The sequence below is a fragment of the Podarcis tiliguerta genome, assembly GCF_965153285.1.
Source record: "Podarcis tiliguerta genome assembly, chromosome: 7".
Lineage (NCBI taxonomy): Eukaryota > Metazoa > Chordata > Lepidosauria > Squamata > Lacertidae > Podarcis > Podarcis tiliguerta.
In genome coordinates, this window is record NC_139540.1 from 2,973,705 (window position 1) to 2,993,890 (window position 20,186).

The 20,186-nt window shown below is 47.0% G+C and overlaps 1 protein-coding gene across 1 annotated transcript in view; it reads left to right on the forward strand.

The window, feature by feature from the left end:
- The window catches only part of LOC310681315 (1-phosphatidylinositol 4,5-bisphosphate phosphodiesterase gamma-1-like), a 109,651-nt gene that overhangs the window by 68,759 nt on the left and 20,706 nt on the right, over nucleotides 1-20,186 (forward strand). The window contains exons 10-22 of the mRNA XM_083449002.1: nucleotides 2,464-2,549; nucleotides 4,097-4,217; nucleotides 4,701-4,869; nucleotides 6,155-6,274; nucleotides 6,376-6,483; nucleotides 7,848-8,035; nucleotides 9,235-9,435; nucleotides 10,493-10,612; nucleotides 13,186-13,369; nucleotides 14,647-14,724; nucleotides 17,456-17,559; nucleotides 17,972-18,068; nucleotides 19,792-19,858. Coding sequence (XP_083305128.1) covers nucleotides 2,464-2,549; nucleotides 4,097-4,217; nucleotides 4,701-4,869; nucleotides 6,155-6,274; nucleotides 6,376-6,483; nucleotides 7,848-8,035; nucleotides 9,235-9,435; nucleotides 10,493-10,612; nucleotides 13,186-13,369; nucleotides 14,647-14,724; nucleotides 17,456-17,559; nucleotides 17,972-18,068; nucleotides 19,792-19,858 — 1,643 coding nt within the window. The remainder of the gene's footprint in view (nucleotides 1-2,463; nucleotides 2,550-4,096; nucleotides 4,218-4,700; nucleotides 4,870-6,154; nucleotides 6,275-6,375; nucleotides 6,484-7,847; nucleotides 8,036-9,234; nucleotides 9,436-10,492; nucleotides 10,613-13,185; nucleotides 13,370-14,646; nucleotides 14,725-17,455; nucleotides 17,560-17,971; nucleotides 18,069-19,791; nucleotides 19,859-20,186) is intronic.

Below are 20,186 nucleotides of genomic sequence, written 5' to 3' on the forward strand. Positions count from 1 at the left end.
GCTAATCCATTTTGAATAAATCGTCCTCTTCTTGCCTCCACTCAGGCTAATCCACTTTGGGGTCAAACAAGTTTATATTTCCCTCAAATTCCGGGGTCCAGTTACAATAAACTCAGTCAATTGGTCCCACCAAAAACCAAATTGACGATCTTAATTGAAGACAAGAGTAGAAAAATTAAATCAATCGGTACCACAAGGAACTTCGAAGTAGAAAACCAGTCTTTTATCTAAATTCCTTCCTCCACATAAAGGGGGAGGAATTTTCCCAAGAAATACCAGAGTTTCCCAAAAAATCCAAAAAATACCAGACGTGGCAGAAGTCCGGAAAAAAAAGGAAATAAAAATAAGCTGCAATTTCTTTCTTCACCACCAGGGGGTGTAGCTCGGTGGAGTGGCGTAGTTATCGAAAAAAGAAAAATTTTCTAAAATTTAAGGGTTATTTTAACTTATTCCCCACAAGAAAGGAAGGTCCGTTGAAAACCAAATCTGTTACTTAACAATCCCAACTTCCCAGTCCGTAAATATTTAAATTTTAACTGTTTGATTGTGTTGTAGAAAATGCTTGGTAAATAATAATGGCGACAGGGGCTTCTCTTCCGTTCCGCAGTCTATTGTTCCCTTCGAAAATGAAAGCACGGAAGCTCCCCTTTGTAAAATAATAACCCTCCCTCAGTTAAACAGAAAACCTTTTTTTTTAAATAATATTTGTCTTCTGTTCCCCCCTTATTTTTAAATTGCTTGAGGTTTTTAAAACTTCCGAGTATCTTATGGGGGAAAAGGAACAATGACCGCCAGGGTGACTCACTTTCCTTTGTTGCCGCTCTGCTAGTAACGCTGCGTCCTTGCCGATTTCGGCTGCCGGCTGAACTCGGAGGAGATCAACTTTTACTCCCCGGGACTTCCTTGTTTATTCCTGAGTCCTTATTTTTCACTTCGGTGCCGGGTTTTCAGTATTTGTGAGAGCGAAGCGCTTCCACGGCAAGCTCGGGGCTTCGCTATTTGGAGGTAGATAATGGCGTCCCTCGACCCGCTGGTCCGCTCCGCCGTTCTCTTCACTTCTTACGAAGCTACCTGACGGCCGGGCGAACCGCTTCTGGTACCGCCGGGAACCTGACCTTCTGGACTCCCACCAGAGGTGCTTTTCGGGGGCCACTGCGCCCTGTAACCCCCCTATCCCTCCAAAATAGCCTGGGATTTCCCTCCCGGAAAAATCCCCGCTTGCGACGAGATCGCGCTCCACCGGAAGTCTCTCTGAACATGGCTATCATATCACCCCTTAACCTCCTCTTCTCCAGGCTAAACATGCCCAGCTCCCTTAGCCGTTCCTCATAAGGCATTGTTTCCAGGCCTTTGACCATTTTGGTTGCCCTCCTCTGGACACGTTCCAGTTTGTCAGTGTCCTTCTTGAACTGTGGTGCCCAGAACTGGACACAGTACTCCAGGTGAGCCAGGGGACTAGATTCCAAGGGGAATCTAGTCTAGCCCCCTGCAAAGCAAGAATCACAGCTTTAAAAAAATCCCTGATAGATGGCCACCCAACCTCTGTTTAAAAACCTCCGGCGAAAGAGAGTCCACATTCTGAGGGCATCCATTCAACTGTTGCACATCTCTTATCCTGATGTCTAGCCAGAATCTCCTCTCTTATCCTTGGACTCACAGCTGTCCATGGAGGTGCAGGTCAGTTCTGTGTCCAGGGCAGCTGTTTACCAGCTCCATCTGTTGCGCAGGCTGAGACCCTCCCTGCCCGCAGACTGTCTCGCCAGAGTGGTGCATGCTCTGGTTATCTCCAGCTTGGACTACTGCAATGCGCTCTACGTGGGGCTACCTTTGAAGGTGACTCGGAAACTGCAATTAATCCAGAATGCAGCAGCTAGACTGGTGACTGGGAGTGGCCGCTGAGACCACATAAGACCGGTTTTGAAAGACCTACATTGGCTCCCAGTACTTTTCCGAGCACAATTCAAAGTGCTGGTGCTGACCTTGAAAGCCCTAAATGGCCTTGTCCCAGTATACCTGAAGGAGCGTCTCCACCCCCATTGTTCTGCCCAGACACTGAGGTCCAGCTCTGAGGGCCTTCTGGCAGTTCCCTCACTGCGAGAAGTGAGGTTACAGGGAACCAATACAGAACAACAAACCCCTGTGTTGCAAACTTAACACAATACAAGCAACACCAGTATACTAGATAGCACTGTAATTCTTATTGCATAATATGCATGATTTAGTAACAAAAACAAAATGTGTGCACTTGTAAATTCTCTAATATATTTGAAATCAATTGAATACACGTCTGTCAATCTTTGAAAGTCCGCAGAAGTATAATAAGTCTATGGGTGAAACAGATTATCCGGGAACACTGTCCGTTGTTATTCACCTACTACTTTGGTACCATGAACGCCTAAAAATATTTTTACCGCTTAGCCCACAGGATAGCATCTATTACTTAGGTGTCTCTGCCTCTTACAGGTATCTCACGGGGGACCAGTTCTCCAGCGAATCCTCCCTGGAAGCCTACTCCCGCTGCCTCCGGATGGGGTGCCGCTGCATAGAACGTGAGTCTGACTTTTGGGGATCTTGGCCCAGTTTGGCTTCCGGGTGCCAGCTGCTGGAAACCACAAGCTGGGACATTTGCTCTGGGGTTGGAATCCTGATTGTGGGTTTCCAATTGCGGGCACTTGGTTGGCCACTGCAAGAACAGGATGTTGGACTCGACAAGGCGGTGGCCTGATCCTGCAGGCTCTTCTTAGGTTCTTAATTTGTTATTTATTTGGAGCATTTGTACCCACGTTTCTGTTGGGATGCTGCCAGGGAGACGGGGGCATCAAGCAGGCCCCCAGCTGGCTCCAGCCATTGGCTGGCAGCCGTGCGATCTCCAGGTCATGGAACAGCATCAATCAATCAGCAACTCAAGCCTCAGTTGCCTTCTGAAGCTACTTAGCATGCTAATTAGCAGAGTGAATAAATCTCCACAACGGAAGTGGCGGAAAGAGCCATGTGTAAGCTTTATTTACGGCATTTTATTCAGCAGCAGGAACAAAAGAAAAAATGTCTGCTTCCCTTCGTGTCCAGCAAAACAGCAATAAAGCAAAAGCAGTATACAAAACGGAAGTTCCCAGCAGACTGTGCTGGAAGTAAACAGGCATGTGACACACAACAGTCATGCCTGATCCTTTTAAGGTGGAACGGAACTATATCCTAACAGTTTCAGCCAAATGGACTCCCAGAGCGCCTTGCATAGAGTCAATTGAAACAAGACAATTTGCACATCTCAGCCAGTGGCTCATAGCACTTCCTTTTCCAGGCAGTGGGCAAAGAGGGATTTTGCAAACCAGTCCTGGTCTGTGGCTTTCTGTGCTGTGTTATCTTTCCATCTCGTAGCTCAGAAGCAGGCAGACTGGGATTGAACTGAAACCAGCTACAGCCTAGAAAGTTAGGCTGTTAAGTGAGAGTTCTCCCGAGCATGCACAGAGTTCTTTTCTGTAAGCACTGGCTAACCTCAGCTCACTCTATCATATCTGATACTAAAGGGCAGAGATTCCAGCAGGATTCAGATGTGCCTTTCTGCTCTTTGCAACCCCCCAAAACGAGAAAGACAAACAGATGCTTTAAGTGTGTGTGTGTGTGTGCGCACGCACATTTGTGTGAGTGTGTGCCTGTAGTAAAGGGCCGGGCAATCTATACATCATTATTATGGTTGTTACCTGATTGAAGAAATCCTGGCCAATGAGTTGCGTGAACTGGGAAGTCAATCAAATAATTAACTGATAAAGTTCCGCATCTGAGTATAAACCAGCCTTCTCCAACCCAACCAACCAGCCCACCAGAAATTTTGGACTATAGTGATGAGAGTTGTAGTCCAAAACCTCTGGCAGGAACCAGGTTGAAGAAGGCTGGTATCCATAAAAATTCTGCAGCAAGAAGCATGGAAAGGGGAAGCTTCTTTTCAGATGACTCTGGGCACTTGCAGTTTTTAATAAGCACCGGTGTTAAAGACAAATATATATAAAACCTTCCTGCTTGATGAAAAAGAAATTCCATCTTAATGAAAAGGGCAATTAATCTAATCACTAATTCAGTACCAAATCTTCTCCACCTGCAGTGGACTGTTGGGACGGTCCGGACGACCTGCCAATCATCTACCACGGCCATACGCTCACCTCCAAAATCAAATTCTTGGACGTTCTGCACACCATCAAGGAACACGCTTTCGTCACCTCTGAGTAAGTGATTCTCCCCCTCCTCTCAGCCCTTTCCTCTGCCTTCTCTTTCCTAAAAGGGGGGGGGGTGTTTGGTGCCTGTTACCCATGACTCCGGGAAAATTTGCTTGTGCAAAGCTATTTCCCGGGATATCAGGGAAAATTGGAATCAGTGATGAAACCCCGGAGGCTATTTTTCACTGATCTAAAGGAGTATCTCGAGATAAGCTTCCTGTGTTGTGTTGCTTGTGTAGGAGTGTGGAAACTCAGCAATACAGGTGTCTCAGAAACGCAGGTGTTTTCCTCTTGCGCTGTGCCATCGGAGCAATTGCATGGTGTGTGTACATGTGAAACCTCCTGATGTTGCCTCAGGCTGTCGGATTGCGGCAGGGGCCTGTCCTCTCGCCCTCTGTGTAGCACGAGGTACAGGGACAGGGCCGTGCTGATGATGGCACGCTGCAGGTGTCTCGAGGTTCACCTGCGTGAGGCTGCCTGCCTTTCGCCTAGGTTCCCCGTCATCCTCTCCATCGAGGACCATTGCAGCATTGTGCAGCAGAGGAACATGGCTGCGCACTTCAAGAAGGTCTTTGGGGACATGCTGCTTACCAAACCGGTGGACGTCAACGCAGACCAGCTGCCCTCACCTGCCCAGCTCAAGAAGAAGATCCTCATCAAGGTAGCGGGACTCTTACCTGCCCTTTATTCCGAGCTGAACTCTTAGTTCAGGAGTCAGCAAACTTTTTCAGCGGGGGGCCGGTCCACTGTCTCTCAGTGGGGAGCCAGACTATATTTTGAAGAAAAAAAATGAAACAAATTCCTGTGCCCCACAAATAACCCAGAGATGCATTTTAAATAAAAGGACATGTTCTACTCAAGTAAAAACACCAGGCAGGCCCCACAAATAACTCAGAGATGCATTTTGAATAAAAGGACACATTTTACTCATGTAAAAACACCCACTACCTAGAAGGACCTCTGTCTCGTTCCCTATAACCTCATTTCTCGCTATGAGGGAACTGCCAGAAGGACTTCAGCGCTGGACCTCAGTGTCCGGGCAGAAGGATGGGGGTGGAGAAGCTCCTTCAGGGATACTGGGCCGAGGCCATATAGGGCTTTAAAGGTCAGCACCAACACTTTAAATTGTGCTCAGAAACGTACTGGGAGCCAATGCAGATCTCTCAGGACCGGTGTTATGCGGTCTCGGCGGCCGCTCCCAATCACCAGTCTAGCGGCCACATTCTGGATTAATTGCAGTTTCCGGGTCACCTTCAAAGGTAGCCCCACGTAGAGCGCATTGCAGTAGTCCAAGCGGGAGATAACCAGAGCATGCGCCACTCTGGCGAGACAGTCTGCGGGCAGGGAGGGTCTCAGCCTGCGTTGCAGATGGAACTGGTAAACAGCTGCCCTGGACACAGAATTGACCTGCACCTCCAAAATGACTCCCAGGCTGCGTACCTGGTCCTTCAGGGGCACAGTTACCCCATTCAGGACCAGGGAATCCTCCACACACACACACCTCCTGTCCCCCAAAACAGTACTTCTGTCTTGTCCGGATTCAACCTCAATCTCTTAGCCGCTATCCATCCTCCAACCGCCTCCAGACACTCACACAGGACCTTCACCGCCTTCACTGGTTCTGATTTAAAAGAGAGGTAGAGCCTCTGGCATCCTTTTGAATATCCAGGCCAGCGTTTGCCAACCTGGTGCCCTCCATATGTTTCGGACTAGAGCGGCGCTCAGCCCCAGCCAACATCTGGAGCCCTAAATCTTCTGGAAGGCACCAGGTTGCTGAAGGCCGGTCTAGTAATAATTCAGCTGGTAGAACATGAGATTCTTAATCTCAGGGTTGTGGGTTCAAGCGCTTTGGGCATAAAATTCCTGCATTGCAAGGGGCTGGACTAGATGATCCTCGGGGTGCCCTTTCAACTCTACAGTTCTGTAATTCTGTCATTTTCTTCCAGCACAAGAAGCTGGTCGAAGGGAACCTCTACGAGGAAGTCTCCTTGGCCAGCTACTCCGAGAACGACATCAGCAACTCCATCAAGAACGGCATCCTTTATCTCGAGGACCCCATTGACCACGTGAGGCTCTTGCTTTCTCCCGCCGCTCAGGGGGTCCCTCGCTGCCTTGTGTCCCACCCCCTTCCGTTGCTCTGACACTCTTTCCCCCTCCCTTTCGGCAGACGTGGAGCCCGCACTACTTCGTTCTGACCAGCAACAAGATCTATTACTCCGAGGAGACCTCCCGCTACCAGTCCAACGAGGACGAGGAGGAGACGGAGCAGAAAGAGGTGCGTTTCTGTTTGTTTTTTTAAATGATATTTATTAGAAGTTACAAATTACAGAAAAAAGAAAAAGGAAAAACAATAAAAAGTTTAACAAAACATACATTACAATTACAATTGCAATACATAAAGAAAAACAAAGAAAAAGGAATATAAAAACATAAAAAGGCAATACAACAATGCAGAGGGAAAGAAAAACAAAAAAAAACCAAAACACTAAACACACACATCCAATATTCCATATCTTTACCTTTCATTAATTTGTTTCATCGACCTCCTCACACCTCCCTTTTTTGTATTCTATTTCGATTGACTATTTCAGCAAATTCTTTCATCTTTCTCAAATTTTGTTCTATAATTTATCTTAATGGTCTAACCTTAAATTTTTCATTTTGTCCCGTTATCAATCAGCTTTTACTTAATTTATTACATTTCTGCTAAAACCATATGGCTTCATTCCAACATCCTTCTAACATTCATTAATTTTACAATGTTTTTGTAGATAAGCTTTAAATTTTTAAGAGGTGCGTTTCTGGAGTGCTGCAGAGGCACTTGGCTGTGAAGAAGGCAGTGGGGGCGCTCCCATTTTAACTGTGGCAAGGAGTTCCACAGTTTATGCATTTCTTTGTGTCCTGAACCTTCCAACGTTCAGCTTCGTTGCCCGTGAGTTCTAGTGAGCCTGAGCTTGGGGCAACGCAGCCAGGTGGGCCGAGTAATAATAATAATAATAGGAGTGTCTCCACCCGCATCGTTCAGCCCGGACACTGAGGTCCAGCGCCGAGGGCCTTCTGGTGGTTCCCTCACTGCAAGAAGTGAAACTACAGGGAACCAGGCAGAGGGCCTTCTCGGTAGTGGCGCCATGTGGAACACCCTCCCAGCAGACGTGAAGGCAATAAACAACTATTTTACTTTTAGACGAAGGTAGCTCTGTTTAGGGAAGCTTTTAACGTTTGATGCATTAATGTACATTAATATTGTGTTGGAAGCTGCCCAGAGTGGCTGTGGAAACTCAGCCAGATGGGCGGGGTATAAATAATAAATCATTATTATATTATTAGTATTATTATTATTATTATACCAAAGGGCTCTTCTTAGTTTTTTATCCTGACTGTCACAGTCAGCTCCTGTTTCATACGGGTGACACAAACTGTCCTGCCCACCCCCCAATGTTTGTTGATATGCGTGCCTCCCCCCCCCCCCGAAGATGCTTCAGAAAAGTCTGAAAAGGACATGAGGATATTAAACATGCTGTGGCTTCTTCTTGCTTCCCATTCTCCCACCCCCTTGCCACTGAGCCCCCTCTTTCTCCCCCCCCCCACCACCTCCCCTCGACTTTCCTTCCCCTCTCCTGCCACCTTTGGGCTTTTTAGGAGTTTAACAACAACGAGCTGCACTTCAGCGAGAAATGGTTCCACGGCAAGCTGGGCGGGGGCCGCGATGGGCGGCAGATCGCAGAGAAGCTGCTCCACGAGTATTGCACCGAGACGGGCGGCAAAGACGGCACTTTCCTGGTGCGGGAGAGCGAGACCTTCGTGGGCGACTACACCCTCTCCTTCTGGTAGGTTGTGTCGGGAGGAAGAGCTCAACCCCAACCCTTGTCAGGGTGCGAAGCATGAGCTGGGAGCTCTCCACCTTGAGAGTCCTTCGCTCCTGACGTCAAAGTGCAAGTAGATAAATAGGTACCACTCCGGCGTGAAGGTAAACAGCGTTTCTGTGCGCTGCTCTGGTTTGCCATAAGCGGCTTAGTCATGCTGGCCACATGACCCAGAAGCTGTACGCCGGCTCCCTCGGCCAATAAAGTGAGATGAGCGCCACAACCCCAGAGTCGGCCACGACTGGACCTAATGGTCAGGGGTCCCTTTACCTTTTTATGTATGTGGAGGACTTTCTTTGATGCTGGTGGTGGTTGTTAATTACATTTCTATACTGCCCTCCATTTGACAATCACAGGGAGGTTTACAATATAAAAACACAAAAATACATACCATAATAAGAAAACAATGACACCCCCTCCCACAGTTTAAGAAGCCATAGGTTTTTTAATTAGCCAAAGGCAAATTGGTTTTTTGTTTGTAAGTTGTTTTGCAATGCCCAGGACAAGCTAAAGTGACTAACAAATTTAATAAAGAAAATGAATGAAGAATCCTATTTTGTTTATTTTTTTACCAACAACCAAAACACAAACAGTGAACCCCCCCCCCCAAGGCGGCTGATACATTGGGTATATATAATCAATAATAACATATTCAAATCAACCATATGTACAATTCTATATACCTTAACACTCCTCCCTCCACAACATTTATTTAACTTTTAACATTTTAATTGCCCCAAATTGTTCAAACTTGCCCAAATAATTCAATATTTTCTCAAACCAATCCTCCTCCTACTCACTGACCTTAAACCCTTTCATTTTATGTATCAGTTAGATATTCTAAGATTATAATATTTTTCAGTTTTTCCTTCCATTGATTCATCCCTAGCTCTTCTGCATTTTCCCAATTACTCGCTATAACCTGTCTGGCTGCAATTGCCATAAATTTTACCCATTTACATCCCTCTTTTGTTTCTAACTCTGTGCTCCTCAGGCTAATAAGAACCATTAATTTAGGTATTTCCACCTTCCTACCCACAATTCCCGATATTTCTATACCAATCTTTTTCCAGAATTCGTTAACTAACGGACAATCCCGCCACATATGAAGAATCCAGTGGAAGAGAGTTCCATAGTTTAACTTCTCACCCTTCCTTCCGCAGGCGTTCCGGCCGCGTTCAGCACTGCCGCATTCACTCCCGTCAGGAAGCCGGCGCCACAAAGTTCTACCTGACGGACAACCTGGTCTTCGACAGCCTCTACAGCCTCATCTGCCATTACCGCGAGGTTCCCCTGCGCTGCAACGAGTTCGAGATGCGCCTGACGGACCCCGTGCCCCAGCCCAACGCCCACGAGAGCAAGGAGTGAGAAACCTCGTCCCTTCTTCCCTCTTCCTCTTCTCTAACCTCGGAGACACGGGTCAACAGCCCGGCTTGGGCAAAATTTGCTGTGGGCGTTGGGTGAAGGTTTTGTAGGTGGACGCAGGGCCAGGGAGCAGAAGGCTGCAAGTTCAGTCCCTGCTGGCATCTGCCTGATTTTAGAGGGCTGCTGCCAACCAGTGTTGGCAGAACTGAGCTAGATGGGCCAATGGTCAGTATAAGTCCTGTGTACCTCTGAGCATGTGCAGAGCACATTTCATGCACCACTGTGCAGTGCATGGGTTGGCAAACTAAGGCTCGGGGCCAGATCCAGCCGAATTGCCTTCTCAATCCGGCCCACGGACGGGCTGGGAATCAGCGTGTTTTTACATGAGTAGAATGTGTCCTTTTATTTAAAATGCATCTCTGGGTTATTTGTGGGGCATAGGAATTTGATCATATTTTTTCCCTAAAATATAGTCTGGCCCCCCACAAGGTCTGAGGGACGGTAGACCGGCCCCCTGCTGAAAAGTTTTCTGACCCCTGAACTAAGGCATGGGTAGGGCCGGATCTGGCCCAATCGCCTTCTAAATCCAGCCCATGGACAGTCTGGGAATCAGCATGTTTTTACATGAGTAGAATGTGTCCTTTTATTTAAAAGGCATCTCTGGGTTATTTGTGGGGCATAGGAATTTGTTCATTTCCCTCCCAAAAAATATAGTCCGGCCCCTCACAAGGTCTAAGGGACAGTGTACCGGCCCCCTGCTGAAAACATTTGCTGACCCCTGGTGTAGTGATAGCCACGTTCCATGCATCTTGGCTTACAGACCCCCCCCCCCAAAAAAATAATATTTTCTGAAAAAGATAAAAATTAAAAATGAGTGAAAATATTTACTTGGGTTACCTCTCCTTTTAAATTTGGGGGTGTTCCAAAAGGGGAGGAAAGGGGGGGACCCAGGTCAGGACTGCCTCGTAGCCCCCTTGCTTCGCCTGGCTCCTAGAGCAACCGATGAGGATCACACCTGGCGGAGGCTGTACTGATGGAGTCTTCTGTCCCTGCCAGGTGGTACCATGCCAACCTCACCCGCCTGCAGGCGGAACACATGCTGATGAGGGTCCCGCGAGATGGAGCCTTCCTGGTGCGGAAGCGCGGCGAGCCCAACTCCTACGCCATCTCCTTCCGGTGAGCCTCTCCTCCGTCCCCCGGGTGCAGCGAGGGGGGGTACACACGCCCAGAAACCCGCAGGAGAAAGTGTGCGCATGTGTGTCTCAATGCGTACATGGTGTTATGTTTTGGGTCTGGGAGCTCCTGAGGTTAAAAAGTGTCGGCGAAAGGGATACTGTACTGTGAAATAAGCTTGATTACCTCCTGGCTTTGAAGATTGCGCTTACTCTTTTTTAAAAAATATATATTAAATTTTCCATTTTAACAATCCAATAAAACCACATTATAAAACATTCCAAATGATCATACAATCGAAAAAGCCGAATGCTCAATGCCAAATTACATATCTTTTGAGTGACTTCCCATGCTCTGAAGTTCAGGGAGTGATGATGATTAATAATAATAATAATAATAATTTATTTATACCCCGCCCATCTGGCTGGGTTTCCCCAGCCACTCTGTGCGGCTTCGAACACAATATTAAAATACAGTAATGCATCACACATTAAAAGCTTCCCTAAAGAGGGCTGCCATCAGATGTCAGGTAGTTGTTTTTCTCTTTGACATCTGCTGGGAGGGCGTTCCACAGAGCGGGTGCCACTACTGAGAAGGCCCTCTGCTTGGTTCCCTGTAACTTGGCTTCTCGCAGGGAGGGAACCGCCAGAAGGCCCTCGGAGCTGGACCTCAGTGTCTGGGCTGAACGAATGGGGGTGGAGATGCTCCTTCAGGGATACAGGGCCAAGGCTGTTTAGGGCTTTCAAGGTCAGCACCAACACTTTGAATTGTGCTCGGAAACGTACTGGGAGCCAGTATTGTACTGCATTCCTTAATTAGTCAAATAGTCCTAGTAAACATTTTTGATGTCGACCCTTCCTTTGTTTTTAACAGCCTCTGAGTTTCTTTAACAAGTGGGTTAGTCCTTTGTAGTTTGGTATGAAATATTTTAATTCAGATTGCGTTTACTCTTCAGCTTTTTCTTCTCCCAAAGGTGTCCCGCAAGGCAGCGGGTACGAATTTCTCTTCGGGGTTTACTCCTGAATGAGCATAGCCGCAAGGCAGCAGAGGTTTAGGGTTAGAGGTTTCCCTCTCTTAGGTGGGCCCGCTTCCCAGGTGGACGAGCCCCTTCTGTCCCTCGTGTTAACAAGGTGCAAAGAGCAACCTGTTTATTTCCAGTGAGGAAACTCACTCATTGACATATACTGTATTTTTTGCTCTATAAGACTCACTTTTCCCCTCCTAAAAAGTAAGGGGAAATGTGTGTGCATCTTATGGAGCGAATGCAGGCTGCGCAGCTATCCCAGAAGCCAGAACAGCAAGAGGGATTGCTGCTTTCGCTGCGCAGCGATCCCTCCTGCTCTTCTGGCTTCTGAGATTCAGAATAATTTTTGTCTTGTTTTCCTCTTCCAAAAACTAGGTGCGTCTTGTGGTCTGGTGCGTCTTATAGAGCGAAAAATACAGTATCTGTTTTTGGGATGGCGTCTTGTATGCCTCCTTCCGGCAACTCCTGTATAAATAATAAATTATTATTATTATTATGGTGCCAAAGATATTGCTCTGCTTTCCTTTGAACCAAGAGGGGGGTCTTGTCATCTGGGCAGCCCAGGACCTCCATCCCCACTGCCTAGGCTTGCACCCATGGAGGCCACTTCCGTGCTGCTAACGCTGCAAAAACAATGCAGGAAGCAACAGTTACGAGTTGCCGGCCTCTACAGCCACAGCAGGTGCTGTGATTCTCCAGCAGTTCAACTTCACCTCCCCCCGGAGGCGCACTCCATTGTCTCTCGAGACAGACAAACGTCAGCAGCGAATGAAGATCAGCCTGTAGGGGCAGTGTCCGAAGAATGCTGCAGAACCAAGTGGGGTGTCTAATGTTTGTGGGGGGAAATCCCCTCCCCTCCAAAGGAAGTCCCTTTTCATCCCCACTCCAGTCACTGATCTTGTCGAGATCCCTGCATTACAGCAGGGTTGGACTAGATTGATCCTTGGGATCCGATTCTGTGATACCGTGCTGCCCCTTTTCAGACAGACAGTTGCCAGAAATTGCTCCAAACGCACCCCGTGCAGAGTTTCGGAGCCCGACTGCTGAGCTCCTCCTACGGTTTAGAACCCCTTTCTGTATTTTGATAGGGACGCGGGTGGCGCTGTGGGCAGAGCCTAGGACTTGCCGATCAGAAGGTTGGCGGTTCGAATCCACGCAACGGGGTGAGCTCCCGTTGCTCGGTCACTGCTCCTGCCAACCTAGCAGCTCGAAAGCACACCAGTACAAGTAGATAAATAGGTACCGCTCTGGCGGGAAGGTAAACGGCGTTTCTGTGCGCTGCTCTGGTTCGCCAGAAGCGGCTTAGTCATGCTGGCCACATGATCCGGAAGCTGTACGCCGGCTCCCTCGGCCAATAAAGCGAGATGAGCGCCACAACCCCAGATTCGGCCACGACTGGACCTAATGGTCATGGGTCTCTTTACCTTTTACCTGTATTTTGATGCTCACATGCATTCCTCTGCATTTGAAACCTGCTGCTCCCCATCCTGAGTTTTTGTGGGTTGTGGAACCACCCCAACATCTCTATTTTTCTGGGCTCCTCCGGCTGCAGGGCGGAAGGCAAGATCAAGCACTGCCGGATCCAGCAGGAGGGTCGTCTTTTCATGCTGGGCAGCTCGGCGGAGTTCGAGAGCCTCCTTGACCTGGTCAGCTACTACGAGAAGCACCCGCTCTACCGCAAGATGAAGCTGCGCTACCCGATCAACGAGGAGACGCTGGAGAAGATGGGCACGGCGGTGAGGGGGCGCTGCCCTGGCTGGCAACCTCTAAGGCTGCTGTCACCCCCAACTGGGCACCCTTCAGGTGTTTTGGACTACAACTCCCATCAGCCCTTGGGAGTTGTAGTCTCAAACACCTGAAAGGCGCCCGGTTGGGGGCAAAAGGTGCTTTAGAAGATCTGGAAATCCCCTTAATGGAGCCCTTTGGGGGATAAGCAGATCTCAATGGTCGCCTGGTCTAAGGGCGTCTCGCATTTCCACGCGGGGAAGATTTGCTTGCAATAAACAAAAATCTGCCCTTATTCCGTTATGGGGGACACAAGAGCTCCTATAGAGTCCTTTGTAGATTCTCCATCTGTCAGAGAAAATAACAGAGGCCAAGCAGAGAATATTGAGAAGCAAAGCAGCTAGTAAGCCTGATCTTTATTGATCTGTTTCAACAGGGTGCCCCCTTCACACGGAGGAGGAAGACCCCGAATCAAGGTGTGCCCACCCTTATATAGACATTTTAAATTGCCCGCCCTGGAGTCTAAGACCACCCCCAGACACATCATACCTACATCACAGAAGGGGTGTGGCCCAAGACCACCCCTTCCCCAGATACATAATACCTACATCACAGAAAAGGCAGTCTACAACAGAAATCTGAGTGCGTTGTTTATCTCCTGCCATTGTTTATCTCCTGTCTGGCAGGTTACCTGTTAATGGTCACTTGATTGGATTACCTGGGGAGCCTGGCCAGTCTTTTGTAGTGATAAATGCTTAGTTCCTGAGCCAGGTCAGAGGCTCACCCTATTCAAACACAGACAGACATCCCCTTAAGACAGGATTTGTGAAGGAGAAGACAATGGGGAGGCTTTTCCATTTTCCTTCAACCTTGCAGAGAAATATTTGAGAGGGACAAAATGGTTTCAGGACTTTTTCTGTGGGGTTTCAGACATGTGGTTTATATATGTACGTGCTTGGTTGGGACATTTATGAACATTACATATATATATATATATATATATATATATATATCCTTATTTTTTTTATTTCGCGCCCCTCTTGTTCTCTTCTACTTGCCCGGCTGTCAGGTGCCTTCAAGGCAAAGAGGCTCCCTTCTGCCTGACTGCCCTGATGGAAATTTCTGGGGCTTTTGGTGACTTCTCAATGGGAGAGGGGGGGGGGAGCCAAGGCAGCTGCCAGATGGGAGCAGAGAGGAGTTGGACCAGAAAACTGTTTGGGTCCTATTCCAACTCTACAATTCTGTGATTCAGTGCGGGCTGTGACAGTGAGCCTCCTCTTCCCTACAGGAGTTGGACTACGGAGCTCTGTACGAAGTGCGGACCCCTCACTTCTACGTAGAAGCCAACAAGATGCCCACAGCCAGGGTAAGTGAGCAAGAAAGGCCCTTGGGATGCTTTCTGCTCTTGGCTTGTTTCTAATTCTGAATATCTCCACATCGCTCCTTTGCATTCTCACAACCAGAAACAAATTTGGGGACTTCCCTGGCTTTTTTTCTGGCCCACGTAAGACCAGTCTGGTTAGTTGGCCTTGGTGGAGATTTGACGTTTTCATCCCCCAAAAAGTTTTTGATTGGACTTTCTACTGAAATGCGGCTGCATTTTAATGTTGTGCTTTAATCTTGTTTTTAAGTTGTATTTTATTTTTTTAAAATAAATTTTTATTAGATTTTCCACCGTAATAACACAAACCACAAAGCAAGATGATACACAAAAACAGAAAAGGGAAAAGAAGAAAGGGGGGGTAAAAAGAGGGGGGAACAATAAACAGATAGACAATGATAACAAACTTAATTCTTCACAAATCCAACCTTTTAAACATCTTGGTTGACTTCCTCAAATCCCTCCCTTCTGAGATTCCTTGTAATTAAAAGTAACAGCTTTCCAATATCATTATTAAACTAAAACAATTTCCAATTATAGTCCACCTTGTTCACTTTTCTTAACATTCTGAATCCCATTTATTTAATTATAACTTAGTTTAATCCTAGGCCTATTTGTTTCTTTCAAGTAATTTCTAATTTTTTATATTACAATATTTATTCAAATAGTCCGTGAATTTCCTCCAGTCCCCCTATAACTCCTCTCCTTTCTGGTCGCAGATTCTTCCAGTCAGGTCAGCTAGCTCTGAAAAGTCCATCATCTTCATCTGCCTTTTAAGTTGTATTTTAATCAATTGTTTTTATACCTGGTGTTAGCTGCCCTGAGCCCGGTCTTGGCTGGGGAGGGTGGGGTATAAATAAAAATTATTATTATTATTATTATTATTATTATTATTATTAATGGAAACACAGACAAAGGCTGCACATAAAATCGGTTAAAATGAAAAAGCCATTCCCTTGTATTTCCTGAACTGAGAAGACACATTTCTCAGCAGCTTTTGACCTGGATTTTTCTGTTGGCACAGAGTATTTATTCTCACAACTCTCTAGTCCTCATGGTCTCGGTGGAATAATAATCCTGGATTGGACAAGCGTTAGGGCAGTCACAAAGTAGACCCTGAGCAACACGAAATTCTTTGTGGCTGATAAATTACAGGATGGGCAGAGTGAAACTCACCAATTCCAAACAACATGTTTGCAAGTTTTCCTCTGCAGTCACAAAACTAAAACCTCGTCTAAAGCACACATATAACATTTTACTTGCTATTTATGTTATTAGTTAAGTTTACTTGTTTCCGTCACAGGGCATAACAAAAACCACTGTAGTAAAGATCCATCTACTTACGAAATTAAGACATGCATATTTCCAGCACTGTCAGTGATTTAAGACACAGTCCAGAACATGAGATTCTGGAAGTTGTGTGCAAACCTTAGACAAAAGGTGTGTCTTGCAGTTGCTGTTTTCCTTGTGGTTTCTAGATCACCAGGATCAAGTGAAAGGCGAGCCTGGTATCTGCTGGAATCTAAGCATTGCCAAGGCTTTCCACAAAGAAAGCTTGAGATTCTGCTCCAGGGCTCAAATTCTGCCATTCATTCCCTGCCACATCAGAGCTCCAATTTTAGCAAACTGTGTCTGGACCACAGAAAGTTTATAGGGGGCTGAATCTCCTGATCCCAGATAAGTGCTGGATAGGACAGCAAGTAGTTAAGGGAGAAATGAGACTTCTGGATACTGCCCAATTCCATGTCCTTTATGAATCCTTTCCCTTGGCCCAGATCTCCCATTAGCCTAGCAAAAGATGCCCTCCATTATCTTTTCAAACCCCAACCCTGGAAGTAAAATAAATAGTGCAGAACACTCAAGGATTGGGCGGACATAATATGCACAGGTTTGTTTGCAGTTTGCAGACGGTGAGCTCTTAATTTTCAGACTGCTGCTTTTAGCACAAATGTGGCGATAACCTCTCTTGTCTGCATCTTTCTTTTATTTTTAAGATAATCTCTATTGATTTTATGATTACAGTGGTGCCCCGCAAGACGAATGCCTCGCAAGACGAAAAACTCGTTAGACGAAAGAGTTTTCCGTTTTTTGAGTCGTTCCGCAAGACGAATTTCCCTATGGGCTTGCTTCGCAAGACGAAACGTCTTGCGAGTTCTTGCGAGTTTGTTTCCTTTTTCTTAAAGCCGCTAAGCCGTTAATAGCCGCTAAGCCGTTAATAGCCGCTAAGCCGTTAATAGCCGCTAAGCCACTAATAGCTGCTAAGCCGCTAATAGCCGTGCTTCGCAAGACGAAAAAACCGCAAGACGAAGAGACTCGCGGAACGGATTAATTTCGTCTTGCGAGGCACCACTGTACATACTATACATATACACATTACATTTACATTTACTCCTGAGAGTTGACTTCCCTCCTTCCTCCTTCTGGCTTTTTTATGTCGTCTCTAAGTTTTTTGCATTGTCTTTATCGATTTTGTATATTGTTGTCCTTCTTTCAACTTTATCCGTACAGTGTCTATACACAAATAAATCTTTCTGTATATACGCGTCTTGTTATATTCATTTGCAGATACAATTAGTTACCCTGATTGTATTTTACATTTTAATTCCTATTGTCCTTTAACATCCAGTAAAGTTTCTTTTAATTTCCCATCATGAGGCTTATTTCCATTCTACTGATTTCACTATTTCGCCTCATCCCTCTCTTGTCTGCGTCTTAGTGCACAGTGAAGGCCTTGTATGACTACAAAGCCCAGCGGGAAGACGAACTGTCGTTCTGCAAGCAAGCCATTATTCACAACGTTGACAAGCAGGATGGAGGATGGTGAGTCCTGTAGTTTAGGGCTTTTTTTTCTAGAAAAAGAAGCGCTGGAACTTTTGCTGATGACCATTGAAGTCCCTTCCAACTCTACGATTCTATGATTTTATGCCGCTCCCTCATTCCCGGCTGGCGGATCCCATCATGGAATCTCGTGTAAGAGGAGGCAGGGAAAGGAGAGAGAAATCTCCCCTTTCATGTCTCCCCTGCTTTTTCTGGCACACTTTTTCTGCATGGTGTTGACAAGACGGGTGTGTGTCTCTCTCTGTGTGTGTGTGTGAGTGTGATGGTGCCTTTCTTAACCGCTCTCTTTCTGTTTCCCCATCTCCCCGGCTCTCCCCTCGCCATAGCATGCGGTGCCGGCCCCCCAGTGCCCCCCAAGTCAGTCTGCTTGCCTTGTTCCTGTTACCCTCTCTAGGTGGCGAGGAGACTACGGCGGCAAGAAGCAGCTCTGGTTCCCAGCCAACTACGTGGAGGAGATCATGAACACCTCTGTGCCAGAGCAGGATGAAGCCGTGAGTTTGGGCCCCTCTGAAAGAACCCTTTCTCTGCTGCCATTTTTGACACCCTCATACTGGTACTGAGAGGGAGACGCCTCTGTTTCCTCCCTCCCTCCCTCCCTCCCTTCCTTCCTTCCTTCCTCCCTCCCTCCTTCCCTCCCTCCCAGAGTGGTGTAGTGGTTAAGAGCGGTGGACTCGTAATCTGGTGAACCAGGTTCGCGTCTCCGCTCCTCCACCTGCAGCTGCTGGGTGACCTTGGGCCAGTCACACTTCTCTGAAGACTCTTAGCCCCACTCACCTCACAGAGTGTTTGTTGTGGGGAAGGAAGGGAAAGGAGAATGTTAGCCGCTTTGAGACTCCTTAAAGGGAGTGATAAAGCGGGATATCAAATCCAAACTCTTCTTCTCCTTCCTTCCTTCCTTCCTTCCTTCCTTCCTTCCTTTCTTCTTTCCTTCTAAGCTCCCCCAGTTCCCATCTGCACAGACCCACTCCCAGATTATTATTATTATTATTATTATTATTATTATTATTATTATTATTTATTCAATTTATACACTGCAATGTACCTGGAGGTCTCAGGGCTGTTCACAAACAGGACCACAACATATAAAATCAAACTAAAAAAACCCCCAATAAAAACCCCCCAAAGAGCCGCATTCTAAAAGCGTATAGGGTGTGAAACAGATCAACCAAAGGCCTGGTTAAAAAGGAACGTTTTTGCATGATGCCTAAAGATGTATAGTGAAGGCGCCAGGCGAACTTCCCTGGGGAGAGCATTCCACAGATGGGGAGCCATTGCAGAGAAGGCCCCGTTCTCGTGTCGCCACCCTCCGGACCTCTCGAGGAGGAGGCACACAAAGAAGGGCCTCAGAAGATGATCTCAGGGTCCGGGGAGGTTCATATGGAAAGAGGCAGTCCTTGAGGTATTGTGGTCCTGAGCCGTTCAAGGCTTTATAGGTCAAAACCAGCACTTTGAATTGAGCCCAGAAACTAATTGGTAGCCAGTGCAGTTGGACCAGGATTGGTGTAATGAAGCCACTTGAGTTCCATATGGGGGGGCACCCCAGCCGTGCCTGGATCTCATTGCTGGGAGGGGGCCACTTGAATGGGGAGAACACCACGTGACGGTAAATTGTGCCATTTTAGGGGATGAAACCTAATTTTTGCAAATTTCTTCAGCCGGGGGGGGGTCTTAAAAATATGTTTTTGCAATTTTACAGATGTTTTATTTACCAAGCAAAACTAAATTACATAAACTTAACCAAAATATCTTTTGAATTCCCAGGCCATGTTGAACACCCCTTATTTGGGGAAATTGAAAGCGGGGATAATCTGACACGCCTTAAAATTGCGGCTGGTTTCGTGGAGTATGAGACTAATCAACGGCTCCTAGCCCCCTGTTTAAGATGCGAGGCTAATGAGTTTCTTGACCCACCGTTACGCTGCTAGAATCTGCAGCTAGAGCTCTGATCAATTGAACTGATGGATCAATTGAGGTCTGCAGCCTGTGTTTGTGCAATGCCCATTGATTGTGGGGACGGGTGGCTAACAGTGAAATGAATGCGGTTCATTTATGTGTTACTTTTGTGTCTGGGGAGCGTAGCAAGAGAAAGGTAGGGATTGAGACCTCGAGGTATCGCAAACCCCCTGTCTTTTGTTGGTTAACCGGCACAGCTTTAAAAACAAGAACAATAAATGAAATCCTGATTTCTCCCCTCTCTCTATTTCTCTTGTTCAGTCTGTGGAGAACAGCCCTCTGGGCAACTTCCTGAAAGGTTTCGTTGATGTCCCTTCCTGCCATGTAGGTAAGTGTCTGAAGAAGCAGGGACTGGAAAAAGGAGGGGTTATCAATGCACCCCCTCCTTGGGGGAGAAGGACTGAGTTTGAATCCAATCAGGACAGTATCCTGGAATACAACCTTCCCTGGGCGTGAATCCTAGCGCTGCTTGTTTGTGGTGGCGCTGTGGTCTAAACCACTGAGCCTCTTGGGCTTGCCGATCAGAAGGTCGGTGGTTCGAATCCCCGCGACGGGGTGAGCTCCCGTTGCTCTGTCAACTCCTGCCAACCTAGCAGTTCGAAAGCACACCAGCGCAAGTGGATAAATAGGTACCACTGCAGCAGGAAGGTAAACGG